A 12,116-nucleotide genomic window follows, 5' to 3' on the forward strand; every position below is an offset into this window, starting at 1 on the left:
ATCCCAAACCTTGGTCTGCCAGTGCACTGCAGGCTACGGGATAGCTTTACAGTAGCTTTCATAATACTAGTTTGCAAGTTTCCAGAAAAATTATTGGTTTTGCCCCACATCAAAGCATCCCACGTGTTAATCGTTATATTCAGCTATTCTGTCCTGCAGTTTAGCTGGTTTCAAGTGGAGAGGTTGGACTTAGTTTCATGAGCCTAAGATTTCCTCAACGTGTTTGGTGGAAGCTGTGTGTCTCTATGCTTGTCAGGTCATGGTTACAAGCCTGCTGCTTCTGTGGTAGAGGCAGACACAGAGACGACTCACTCAGAGCTTCCCCCCAACCCACTAATATTAATTGTGAACCCAGCAACAATGTCCTGTCAATTACTTTCCCAACTTAATGAGGGTCAAGGTACCTGTGCAATCAAGCAACTGATTACCAAAAGGAGAAGAGGATACTGTGCCCGCAGCTGCTGTGATATGTTGTCATTGACTGTATTTGTGACTTCCATTTTTTCCCCCCACAACCCCTTCTCTGGATCATTCTCACTGTTTCTTGTTTGTTTTTTTTCTCTCTTGCTCTTTTCTCTCCCTTTTTCCTTCCTTTTTGTTTCTGTTGTCTCTCAGCTGGAGGTTCTCCACTACCGACTCAGTATCTCCAGTACACACCACAGTAGTCCTGCCCAATCCGGCTACCAGGCCCTCCACGCATACCAAGTATTGCCATCTTTTCATTTTGTTTCTTTTTCAAAAATCTTGTTTCATCATATAATCTGCAAAGTGTATTAATTGGCACTAGCAGAAAAGGCAGCTGTACAGCAGGTTTGCAAGATGAGTCAGAGATTAGTTCCACTGAAACAACATTTGGTAAAGCTAGGTGCAGCAGATACTGAGAGATACTGATGAACACCTTGAAAAAGGGTGTTAGATGACTAGCACATATTAGAAGGACCAATTGGGATCCCCATTTTAAGAGATGCATCTCTTTTAATGGATTTAAAGGGAAAAATTTGACACTGTGCTAATATCTCCTTGGCCCAACAACTTGCTTTGCTAATGACAGAATTCTGTCTGTCATGTTCTGCTCCTTTAAATGAATTTTGCAGGGAAGAGGAGATCAGAGATTGCATGGCTGTACCCCAATGAGAGAGGTAGGTAACATGTAAACAATCGTTCTGCACTTCCAGTGAGAAACAGCTGACAGGGTTAAATTAATATTGGCAGCCTGAGCTTGATTGCCTAACTTCACAAAGGGATATGTGGGTTGCACATTTGCAGATTATTCAGGACATGTCTGCAAAGCCATTCCTGTTGGAACAGATTCCTGGGTTCATCTCCATATTTCAGCCCTTTACTCACTTGGTGAGGCAGAGTCCATAAAGCCAAGTTAATGTTGGTATGAATTCTCCCTGCCTTAACCACTTAGTCCTCTGCTTTTGCATAGGCGGCATGAACACTTTTACTATTACTCAACATACCGCTTAAGAAGGAAAATAAGAATCTGCTACCTGGCTCATTGTTTTATAGCCTTAAATCATCATGCCAGTCCATAGTATTGTTCTTAAACTTATGTGAAATATGTATTTTCTCCACCTTTCTGGGTAAAGGGAGGAATGATCGTGTGAACATTCCTGCAGATTAGGGCTGGAGGTCAAAAGCTTTTGGAAAGCGTGGGGAGAACAGAAGCTGCCTTTTAGCTTTAAAGAACAATGCTTGTGATGCTGGTGATCCAGGTTATGAGGAAATTAGCTAGTCAAATAGCTTTTAAGTGACAGGATTTGTTAGTGTAAAAATGAACAATGGAGTTAAATGCAACCATACAAACAGTTGAAGACTTATATAAAACAACATAGAATGCTTTCTTGGAGGTAGTCAATGGCCAAGATTTTCAAAAGTGACTAGTGATTTTGGGTGCCCAGTTTGAGGTTCCTTAAAGGGGCTTGGATGTTCAGAAAGTGGGTGCTCAGCAATATGTGAAAATCAGACTATAAGGGTCTCAAGGTGGGCACTCAAAATCACTAGCCACTTTTGAAAATCTTGGTCTAAGTTCATAGCACCAGAAAGAGCCTACCTACGAGGTCTTTGTTAGGTATTTTCTCCTTCAGACTTTATATAGACTAACTGGCTTGCAGCCACCTCTCAACTGGTGTGACCCCTTTTGTAGCCTCACGTCCATGGTGATGGACACTGGCAGGAATACAAATGGAGTCTTCATTAATCCTAGTAATAGGGCCTTCCCTCCCTTAGGCATGGTCTACACTGGGGGGGATATCGATCTAAGATATGCAGCTTCAGCTATGAGAATAGCATAGCTGAAGTCGACGTATCTTAGATCGACTTAGAATCGCTTACTTCACGTCCTCGTAGCACAGGATCGACGGCCGCCACTCCCCTGTCAACTCCGCTTCCGCCTCTCGCCCTGGTGGAGTTCTGGAGTCGACACCAGAGCGATCGGGGATCGATTTATCGTTTCTACACTAGACACGATAAGTCGATCCCCAATAGGTTGATCACTACCCGCTGATCCAGCAGGTAGTGCAGACATGGCCTTAGAGAAGGCATAGATGCATCCAACTGCACTGCTGCAGACAGAGGCCCTTCATCGCCTGCCAGCAGTCAGGAGTTGAGCCTTTTCCAAGAGGGAACCTAGCTATGTAAAGAAAATTTTCAGAACTGTTTAAGCACATGAAAACTGTTAGCTGCTTCCCCACAGCCCTTGCAAGTAGGAAGGGCTTTAAAGTGTCATCGCAGCACCAAGAATTGTTCTGAATTGCTCACACACAGTTAAACACAATTAAAAGATAAGAAGTAGTTTCCTAATAAACCAAAACAACCTGTCCCAAGTAGTCAAACTGTGCAGCCCTGAAGTTTCACCTGAACACAGCTTCATTATAGCATCCAAGAATCTCCTTTCACAGCTGCTGATAACACATGCAGCTCAGTGCAACCCTCCATCACACTTGTTTTTGTTGCTGTGGTACTTGTGTTTGGCTATCCTTGATCTCCCACAAACAGCCCTTAGTGGTGGCTTGAGATTAGTTTACTGTTTCTAAGGCAGGTTAGAACACCAGTAGAGCTGGTGTGTGCTCCTGGGCTCTGCAGTAGTGGGGAAGGGGTACACTGATATCTGACTCCCTTTTTCTCTCCCTGTAGCATCTCCCCATTCCTCCATATGCTCACTCTTCTGGTAGCAATACCAAACTGGCCCACACTCACCCCTCCATGTTCCTTGCATGAAAAAGATCTTCCCATCTCCCACACTTCCAGTAAAAAAATTGAATGACCACCCCTTCCAAAAAAAACCAAAAAATACTTATACTGATGTTAAGTGCAACAGGATCATTCAGGACATGAGCAACAGAAGCAAATATTACTCTTTCCATAACTTCTTTAGAATTTTTCTTTTTTAGGAGGCAAAAGAACACGCACATAAGAAGGAAGGCTTAGTAGAGAGTGAGCTGAGAGCATAATAATGATTCTGTTTTGTTACCAACAACAGACAATAATAATAATAATAATAATAAATAATAATAAATAAAATAATGGATATTCTTATTTTTTCCTTAGGGGGGTAAGTTAAAGTAAAACTAATTTCTGTTATTACTCTCTAGGGGGTTACTATAACTTGAAACAAAAAGATAGACTGTAAACCCCTTTCTCCTGTAATCACAGTGACTAAAAGAAGCCTCACAGGTATTTGTTAAAACAACGAGGAGTCCTTGTGGCACCTTAGAGACTAACACATTTATTTGGGCACAAGCTTTCATGGGCTAGAACCCACTCCATCAGATGCATGGAGTGGAAAATTTGTTAGTGAGCTGTTGAAGGCAGAGCTGTGATACAACTTGTTCTCTTGGGGAGATAATTTGTTCAAATTGGGTGGCACAGAACTAAACTGGTAGGGACACTCCTGTTTAAATGTCTGATGTGAAAATATCTTTGTGCTGAGCTCCCTCATAGCGCGTTAACAAGCAAAACTTATCTTTCTGCCTATTGCTTTAAATCTAGGAGTCATTTAAACCTACAGAAGAGCATGTGTTAGTGATAAGACTGCTCGTGAAGCATCTACATGCTTTTGCCAACAGCCTGAAACCAGAGCCACTCTCGCCCTCAGCCCATTCCCATACAGCCAGCCCACTGGAGGAATTCAAGAGGTAGGTATACTGTCAAACTGCCTTTCAGGCATACAAAGCACTAATTAATACATACCTTGGCAGTTTTGCTTTTGTTGAGAGCTTGAAATTGCATTATTATTAGGATGAGAGAGCCCACTTTTATACTCCTCATGCACTTTGGGCTGGAGTCCAGATCAGAATAGGGAAGAAGGAAGTAGTTGCTCCCAATCCACAATGTATCCACAATGGAAAATGCTTCAGCTTTTTTAGAAAAGGAGGAGGGGATCAGACTGCTTTAGAGGTCCTAGTATTTGTTCTGAGAACAGAGGGAAGTTGAAGCAAGTTTAGAAGAGCAGTCAGACTGGTGCAGAAATAATTTCTCTGCATATCTCTGCAAAGGACATGTGCAGATCAGTAGAGAAAAGTTGTGTTACTGAAACTGCACCAGAAAGAAATTTCAGCTGAGAACACTGGGCAGCTTTCTTAGAGGCACTTGGGTTGCATTTGGCCCTGGAATAGCAGGTTGTGTGCATCACTATTAGAACTTTTCAGACATGTTCAAATCATTGGCTCCTCCTTCAGCTGAGAAAGAAGCTATCAAAACTTGTTACGTCTGTATTAAATGTTTGAGATATTACTTTATCATCTATTATTTGTTTATACAAGTGTCTTTGTGTCTGAATCTCATTGCAGAGTTGTGATTCCTCGGTTTGTCCAGCAGAAGCTCTATATCTTCCTGCAGCATTGTTTTGGCCACTGGCCTTTGGATGCCTCTTTCAGAGCTGTATGTACCAGCCTTTATTTCTGCTGAGTCCAGACAAAATCAGAGTTAGTTAATAAAACACTGAGCCAGCTGCAGTGATAAAACTACTGTTTTTGTAGAACTGTTCCCTGTTCATGATTTTTTTCCTCAGGGGGAGGGAAATAAACATTTATTAAGACTAGAGTTAGAAATGAAGTGTAGTCAAGGTATTAGATACTGGTGAAACTATGTGGTGGTGGTTCGTTTCTCTTTCCCTTCATGGAAATGAGTACTGGTTGAGAACAAGCTATTCTTACCACAGAGAATCTGTATGTTTATGGATAAATTTGTCCTATCTAATAATATACTCTAATCTTGTTGTAACTAACCAGACTGGGAGAAGAAATACGGCTTTAATTTCTTATATCAAAATGTTTTAAATATACATTCCTCCTCCTTGGGGGAAGTGACATGGCTGGGTCAGTTATGTTGCCATGTTTGGCAGATAGGACAGAATACACCACTGGGAAGCCTCTAGGAGTGAAATCTTAACTCAACTGAAGTCAAGGTTGTCACAGACTTCAGTGGGGTCAAGATTTCACCCCCTGTTGCCTAGTAGTTTCTTGTGTGAGTGCCCACTGCTGTATTGGAGAAGAAGGACTGAAAAAGCGTTAACACAAAACACTATTCAGCCCTTCCTCCATGTGTCTCACTAGACTATATGGTGCTTCAGTGAATGATATTAAATGTCAGAATAATAGCATAGTCCTCAACCATGATGACTACATTAACGTGGCCAACCAACAACTCTCCGACACCACCTGTTATAAGAACTCAAAGAAGACCCCGCACCACAATTTATCCAGGAATTTAAGAATATCATCAAATCCTTCCCCAAACAACTCCCAAGAGAAACTCTACAAACTCATCACCCAAGAACCCACGCCAGGGACCTTCTACGTGTTTCCCAAGATACACAAGGGAGCCCAGGCAGACCCATCGTATCTGGCCACGGCACTCGCACGGAAGGAATATTGGGACTTATAGAAACCATCCTCAAACCACTCACCAAGCAAAGGGCCAGGTTCCTCCAAGACGCAACCGACCTCTTCCACAAACTCTGCAATATTAACAACCTCCCTCAGAACACCATCCTTGCCAGCAGGGATGTCACTTCACTATACACCAACATTCCTCACAATGATGGCATTGCTGCCTGCTTCAAATATTTACAAAACAATGGAGAAACCGCAGATATCCAAACTAAACACATTGCTGAACTCATCCATTTCATCCTCGCCCATAACAATTTTACAGTTTGTTCAAACCCAGAACAGCCAGGGGTACTAGGATGGCTCCCCAATATGCCAGCCTCTTCATGGACCACCTTGAAGACTTTCTGGACAAATGTGCCATGAAACCAATGTATCTGAGATACATCAATGATATTTTCATCCTCCAGACAGACACTCCCTTATAGATTTTTCACCACAACTTCCCACAGATCACCTTGCCTACTTTTATAGATGCAGCAACCATCTCAAACACACCAAGAAATCTGTTGTCTGCAGTCAGGCACTCACAGAATATGCTCTGAGGAGAAAGTCCAGGATATACACCTTAACATGCTCAAAACTGCCATACTAAATAACCACACTTCACCAGAGAAGTAGATCCCATCATAGAACAGACCACCCAAATACCTCGAGAGAACCTATTTCAATACAGAAATAAACTCCCCTCCAACTGCATACCCATAGTTATTTCCTACCACCCCACACTGGAACCCATACGGGGTATCATCAAACAACTACAACCCACGCTTGATGAGGACCTCATCCTGAAAGAAATCTTTCCTGAACCCCCTCTCCTAGCCTTCAAACAACGCTCCCAACCTCTCAAAGCTCATCGTTAGAAGCAAGCTCCCCACAGACCAGGACACACCAACTCAAAGCAGCACCAGACTCTGCCACTGATCGGTATAGTGGAGGACTTACATCGGCGGGAGCAATGCTGTAAATCTGCAGATACTTACAGTTATGTTGACCTAACTCTGTAGTGTAGACCTGGCCTAAGTACATTTCCTGGACCTGAAGAAGAGCACTGTGTAAGCTTTAAAGCTTATCTCTCTCACCAACAGAGGTTGGTCAATAAAAGATGATATCTCACCCACCTTGTCTCTAATATCCTGGGCCCAACACTGCATACACCAGTACTGGTACATCAGCTTGATTGGTGGATGCATCTTCAATTCCATGGCAGCCACCTGAGCACGCTTTCATCTAACTGTTATTGTAGAGGGTGAGCTGCTTGTTCAGTAAAACCAGGCATTTCCTAAAATGTTTTGTTAATGGATTTTTACTAAGCATTTAGTTCTCTTCAGCTCTGATGCAAGGGCACATGGTCTTGTTCTTCAGGGCTGAGACTTTTGCAAGATATTTTCATTCCTTAAGCCTTTTGTTGGCATTAAGAAAGTGGGTGTCATTGTCCAAGGGACTTAGCAAAACAAACAAGCAAAATCTTCCTTCTTCAATTGAATTGATTTTTATGTTGTTGTGGTTTTGCTTCAGGTCCTGGAGATGTGGTTAAGCTACGTGCAGCCCTGGAGATATGCTCCTGAGAAACCACTTCAGAGTTCAGAGCCTCAGCCTCGCAGTGTATCAGAGAAATGGTAAACGTAGGGTTATTCCTGAGCAGAATCTGCAGGTCACTCCAATCCTGACTTCAGCAGATGGCATCTATTAACCGTTAGAATTTTGCATATGAAATCTTGAAGGCAGAGTTTTAAATGTTGTTCCTTGTAAGCATCTAGTTCATGGATACTGAACTGTGGAATTGTGACCCAAGCACCCTCTTTCTTTATCATGAGGTGGGGTCACAGAATGGAAAAGGTTGAGATCTACTTTCCTAGTTTACCCCATTCAGTTCCTCCTGACATGTTACTCTAAGTAGTTTGCTTCATACAGCAGGTGCCAGACTGGCCTTCCTGCTGAGGAAGAACAAAGATGGCATATCTGTCACCCTGACATGGGTAAAAATATTTCTTTGGCTTAAAGCTATATTGACAAGTCCCCCCCAGGTGACTCCAACATTACAAACTACACTGCTCATTGCATTGTGCTGCGTCCAAAATCCTGGGTCATAAGAACAGCCATGCTGGGTCAGACCGTGGTCCATCTAGCCCAGTATCCTGTCTTCTGACAGTGGCCAATGCCAGGTGCTTCAGAGGGAATGAACAGAACAGGCAGTCATTGAGTGATCCTGTCGTCCACTCCCAGCTTCTGGCAATCAGTGGCTAGGGACATCCAGAGCATGGTTTTGCATCCCTGACCATCTTGGCTTATAGATTATCCTCCATGAATTTATCTCCTTCTTCTTTTTTTACCCCGTTATAGTTTTGACCTTTACAACATCCCCTGTCATTGAGTTCCACAAGTAGACTGTGTGTTGACTTTACCAGCTGTTCTGAGGCACCTCCTCCTTCCCTAAGACCTGTAGTGGCACAATCCATTCAGCAGTGAGGGTGGGTTTCATGAAGAGGCAGCATCAGTTTCTCTGGTCCCTGGATACTTGTGCAGGAGGCAGTGAAGTCAGTGCTTTTGATAGAAACCATACTTCAGGCTTCAGCTTGCCTCTGAAGTTCTCCCATTGCACATCTATGCAACTAGATATCTGCCAGCGCAAAGTCATAGATTGTTACTGGTACCTAAAAACGCTAGAGTAAGGAGGAACATTTTTTTATGTGTGTGAGAAATGGAAAGGATGAGATCATTCCAGTTGATGGTCTAAAATATATTCTATGGGATTATTTACTTGGTAGAAGACTGAATATACTTACTCCTTATTTTAATAGCTGTATTCACAAATCCACTGTTACTTTGACAGGGCTCCCTTCATTCAAGAGAACTTACTGATGTATACCAAGCTATTTGTAGGCTTTCTGAACCGAGCTCTCCGCACCGATTTGGTCAGCGCTAAAAATGCCCTGATGGTGTTCCGAGTAGCCAAGGTCTTTGCTCAGCCCAACCTAGCTGAAATGATCCAGAAAGGTAACTGAATGCCATGTTGCCTCCTTGCAGTCTTCTGCCCTGGTCTGTCCCATAGCAACGCTTTTGCCTCAGAAGCATGCAGAAATATGAATTGGAGGATTCAGTGTCTGCCTTATGTGACATTGAAGTTCAGAGACCTGATGTCTTTGCTTCTATTTACAGTATTGGTTTCATATATATATATATATATATATATATGTTTTTCTTATTTTTTTTTCTAATTTCCATTCATCAGTCTCACTGATTCCGATTTGTTCTAACTAACATAAAAAGAACACGATGCTGGGTATTTTTAGTAAACAGAAACTCCTTGTGTTTTACAATCTCCTTATTGTTTGTGGTGTTTGGTTATTAATTAACTCAGAATTAAAACTTTGTAATGCCCTACAGAAATTTATATTTACTCAGACTTCAGCAAGATGGCTAGTCAGGAAGAACTTGCTCTCCAAATTCTAGATATCAGTTCAAAGTGTCCTGAAAGCTGCATGTTGAGTGTACTGGGGTACAGTGGGCGGGGGCCGGCAGCGCACAGGAGGGTTTAGGCAAGCAACAAAAATTTCAGGTGCTGGAACATGCTCAGCTGGGCAGGTATGAGGACCATAATATCCTTTCCAACAAGCAATCATGGCCTAGAAGTACTATGTCTATATAGATTTAGATGCACCATTGTAATTGTGAAAGCTGTTTCTGCTGTATGAGTGAAGATTCAGTGGAAAACTTGAAGTAATAACTAGGGCCCTGCCCTCCCTCTCCTCCCCCCAAATAACCTCACAACCTTGTTACAATGAGTGATTAAAAATTTTATTGATAGATCCCCAAATCAGAAGGAAGGTGTAATCTAGTCTTCTCCACCCCACATCATCTTATCCCAAATTCTAGGGGAGCAGTTATTCCTGGAGCCAGAACTTGTTATCCCTCACCGTCAACACCGAATTTTCATGACCCCCACTCTTGGTGGGAGCTTCTTGTCATCATGGCCTCCAGCAATCACAGATGCCTCATTTAAGGTGAAGAGTCATGTTTACTGCTTGGAAGGACAGGACTCCCAGTACAAGCAGATGTTTGGTCCAGAAGTCAGGAATTTGGTAAGCAATGACCTTGCTTACTTGCTCTGTGTAAGCCCCTTTATTGCTGTTGTGAGGGGTATGTCTCCATACTGAACATCTGCTCCATCATGTACGGGGGGAGAAATTTTAGCTCTTTAAAAGTAGGGGGTGAATCAGGAGTTGGTGATGGTTATAGAATCTGTTTGAAGGGTCCATAACAAGTACGAAAATAGAAATGTACAGACTGCTTTCCAGTCTTGAAGGGTGGGGTGGACTGGGTTTGCAGCTTTGGAGCAGTCTGCTATGGGCATGTACTTGTTTCATCTCTCAACAATGACTGTGTGTGTATTTCTGATTCATAATGTTAATAATCAATACCCAGCAGCAAGCCAGTTAAAAACGGTGTAGCAAAGGGAGAGGGTCTCTCCCTAAGCAGCAGACTAGTGAACTGAAGGAAGATGCATCTCAAAGGAAACTGAGGGGTTACTCGCATTCCTCTGATTGCCCCAGATGCAGTGACTTCCTTTACTCTATTGGAGCTGGAGCACATAACTACTACCAGCACAAGTCCATGTCAGCTAAGGGAACGAATGTGCTGATTCTGTTCTGACTGATACGTCACCAGGCAGACTTGTATTCACATGCTGGTGCTTACTACTGACTTGTGTCCTTTATTCTATTGCTTTATTTAGTCATCCTCCTGTCTTTTATTTTTCAGGTATTAAGATTGGCCCAGTTAATAGGCCAGGCCAAGCAAACGGCAAAATCCATATCAGACCACTCTGCAGAGACCATGGCTAGTCAGTCCTTCCTATCCTGGTTTAGGTTCAGCCCGTCTGACATGAATGGTTCCTATACAGGCAATGACCTAGATGAAATTGGGCAAGACAGCATCAAGAAAACAGATGAATATTTGGAGAAGGCACAGGAGTACCTATGCCAGATCTTTCGGGTAGGTAACTTCTTTCCAAGTGCTGTCACTGGGAAGTAGCATGAATGGGAGTCAGGATTTCTGCAGTCTACTTCCAGCTTTCTCACTTACTTGCAGTGTGATCATTGGCAAGTCATGTAGGCCAAAATTTTCAAAAGTGGACACTCAGTTTGAGTACCTCAATTTTTGGTGTCCATCTTGAGACACTTTAGGATTCTTTTTTTTTTTTTCCCCAGGGGTGCTGAATGCCTGTAAACCTCTTGACTATTGCTAAAGTTGCGGGTGCTGTGTACTTGAAAATATCAATCCCAGGCTAAGGTCCCTCTAACCCGCATGGCTACGCCGCTGTGTATTAAGCCCTGCACAGGGGCTCAGGGCTGCGGTGGGGAGAGGTCTCACTCCCGCAGTGCAGACCTGCCTGGCCAAGACCCACCAGAGCTGCCGGGGAAAGGAGCCCTTCCATCGGCCCAGCCCAGCCCCGCCGGAGCTGCCGTGGCTGGGGAGAGGCGCCTCTCCCCTGGCCCCGAGCTGTTGCAGTGAGAGAGGGCTGAGGGGAGTCCTCTCTCCACACTGCAGCCCTGGGGCAGCCTGCACCCCAAACCCCTCATCCCCAGCTCCACCCCAGAGCCTTCAACCCTAGCCAGAGCCCTCATCCCCTGCACCCAACCCTCAGTCCCAGCCCTGACCCCTCCCCACACTCTGAACCCCTCATCCCCAGCCCCACCCCAGAGCCTTCAACCCTAGCCAGAGCCCTCACCCCCTGCATCCAACCCTGACCCCTTCCCACACCCTGAACCCCTCATCCCCAGCCCCACCCCAGAGCCTGCACCCCTTGCCAGAGCCCTCATCCCCCTACACCCCAACCCTCTGCCCTAGCCGTGAGACCCCTTCCACACCCCAAACCCCTCATCCCCACCCCAAAGCCCTCCCACACACACACACACCCGCACCTCAGCCCCAAGCCCCCTCCCACATTCTGAACCCTTCATCCCCACCTCCATCACATGAATTTTGTTATGTGCACCAATATGAGACACATCACCTTCATAGTGATGCACATAACAAAATTCATTCTGCCCATGGACATAAAAAATTAGAGGGAACACTGGTCCCAAGTCATGTTAAACTAGGTACCAACAATAAGTAGCCACTTAGAATAATCCCATATTTTTCCTACTTACCAAGGGGCATTTTATGGCTTAATGTTTTTAAAGCACTTTGAGATTTTCTAATGTAAAATGCTGT

The 12,116-nt window shown here is 44.0% G+C and overlaps 1 protein-coding gene across 5 annotated transcripts in view; it reads left to right on the plus strand.

The window, feature by feature from the left end:
• Positions 1–12,116, plus strand: part of SMPD4 (sphingomyelin phosphodiesterase 4) — a 29,145-nt gene that overhangs the window by 14,115 nt on the left and 2,914 nt on the right. For 2 of the 5 annotated variants that reach the window (XM_048821786.2, XM_048821788.2), the window contains 8 exons: positions 616–705; positions 1,095–1,139; positions 3,997–4,142; positions 4,797–4,887; positions 7,416–7,516; positions 8,731–8,894; positions 9,774–9,979; positions 10,659–10,892. In XM_048821786.2, the coding sequence (XP_048677743.1) occupies positions 616–705; positions 1,095–1,139; positions 3,997–4,142; positions 4,797–4,887; positions 7,416–7,516; positions 8,731–8,894; positions 9,774–9,979; positions 10,659–10,892 (1,077 nt within the window). The remainder of the gene's footprint in view (positions 1–615; positions 706–1,094; positions 1,140–3,996; positions 4,143–4,796; positions 4,888–7,415; positions 7,517–8,730; positions 8,895–9,773; positions 9,980–10,658; positions 10,893–12,116) is intronic. The other 3 variants (XM_048821787.2, XM_048821789.2, XM_048821790.2) reach the window with 3 other exon arrangements.

The sequence above is a fragment of the Caretta caretta genome, chromosome 15 (genome assembly GCF_965140235.1).
Source record: "Caretta caretta isolate rCarCar2 chromosome 15, rCarCar1.hap1, whole genome shotgun sequence".
Taxonomy (NCBI): domain Eukaryota; kingdom Metazoa; phylum Chordata; order Testudines; family Cheloniidae; genus Caretta; species Caretta caretta.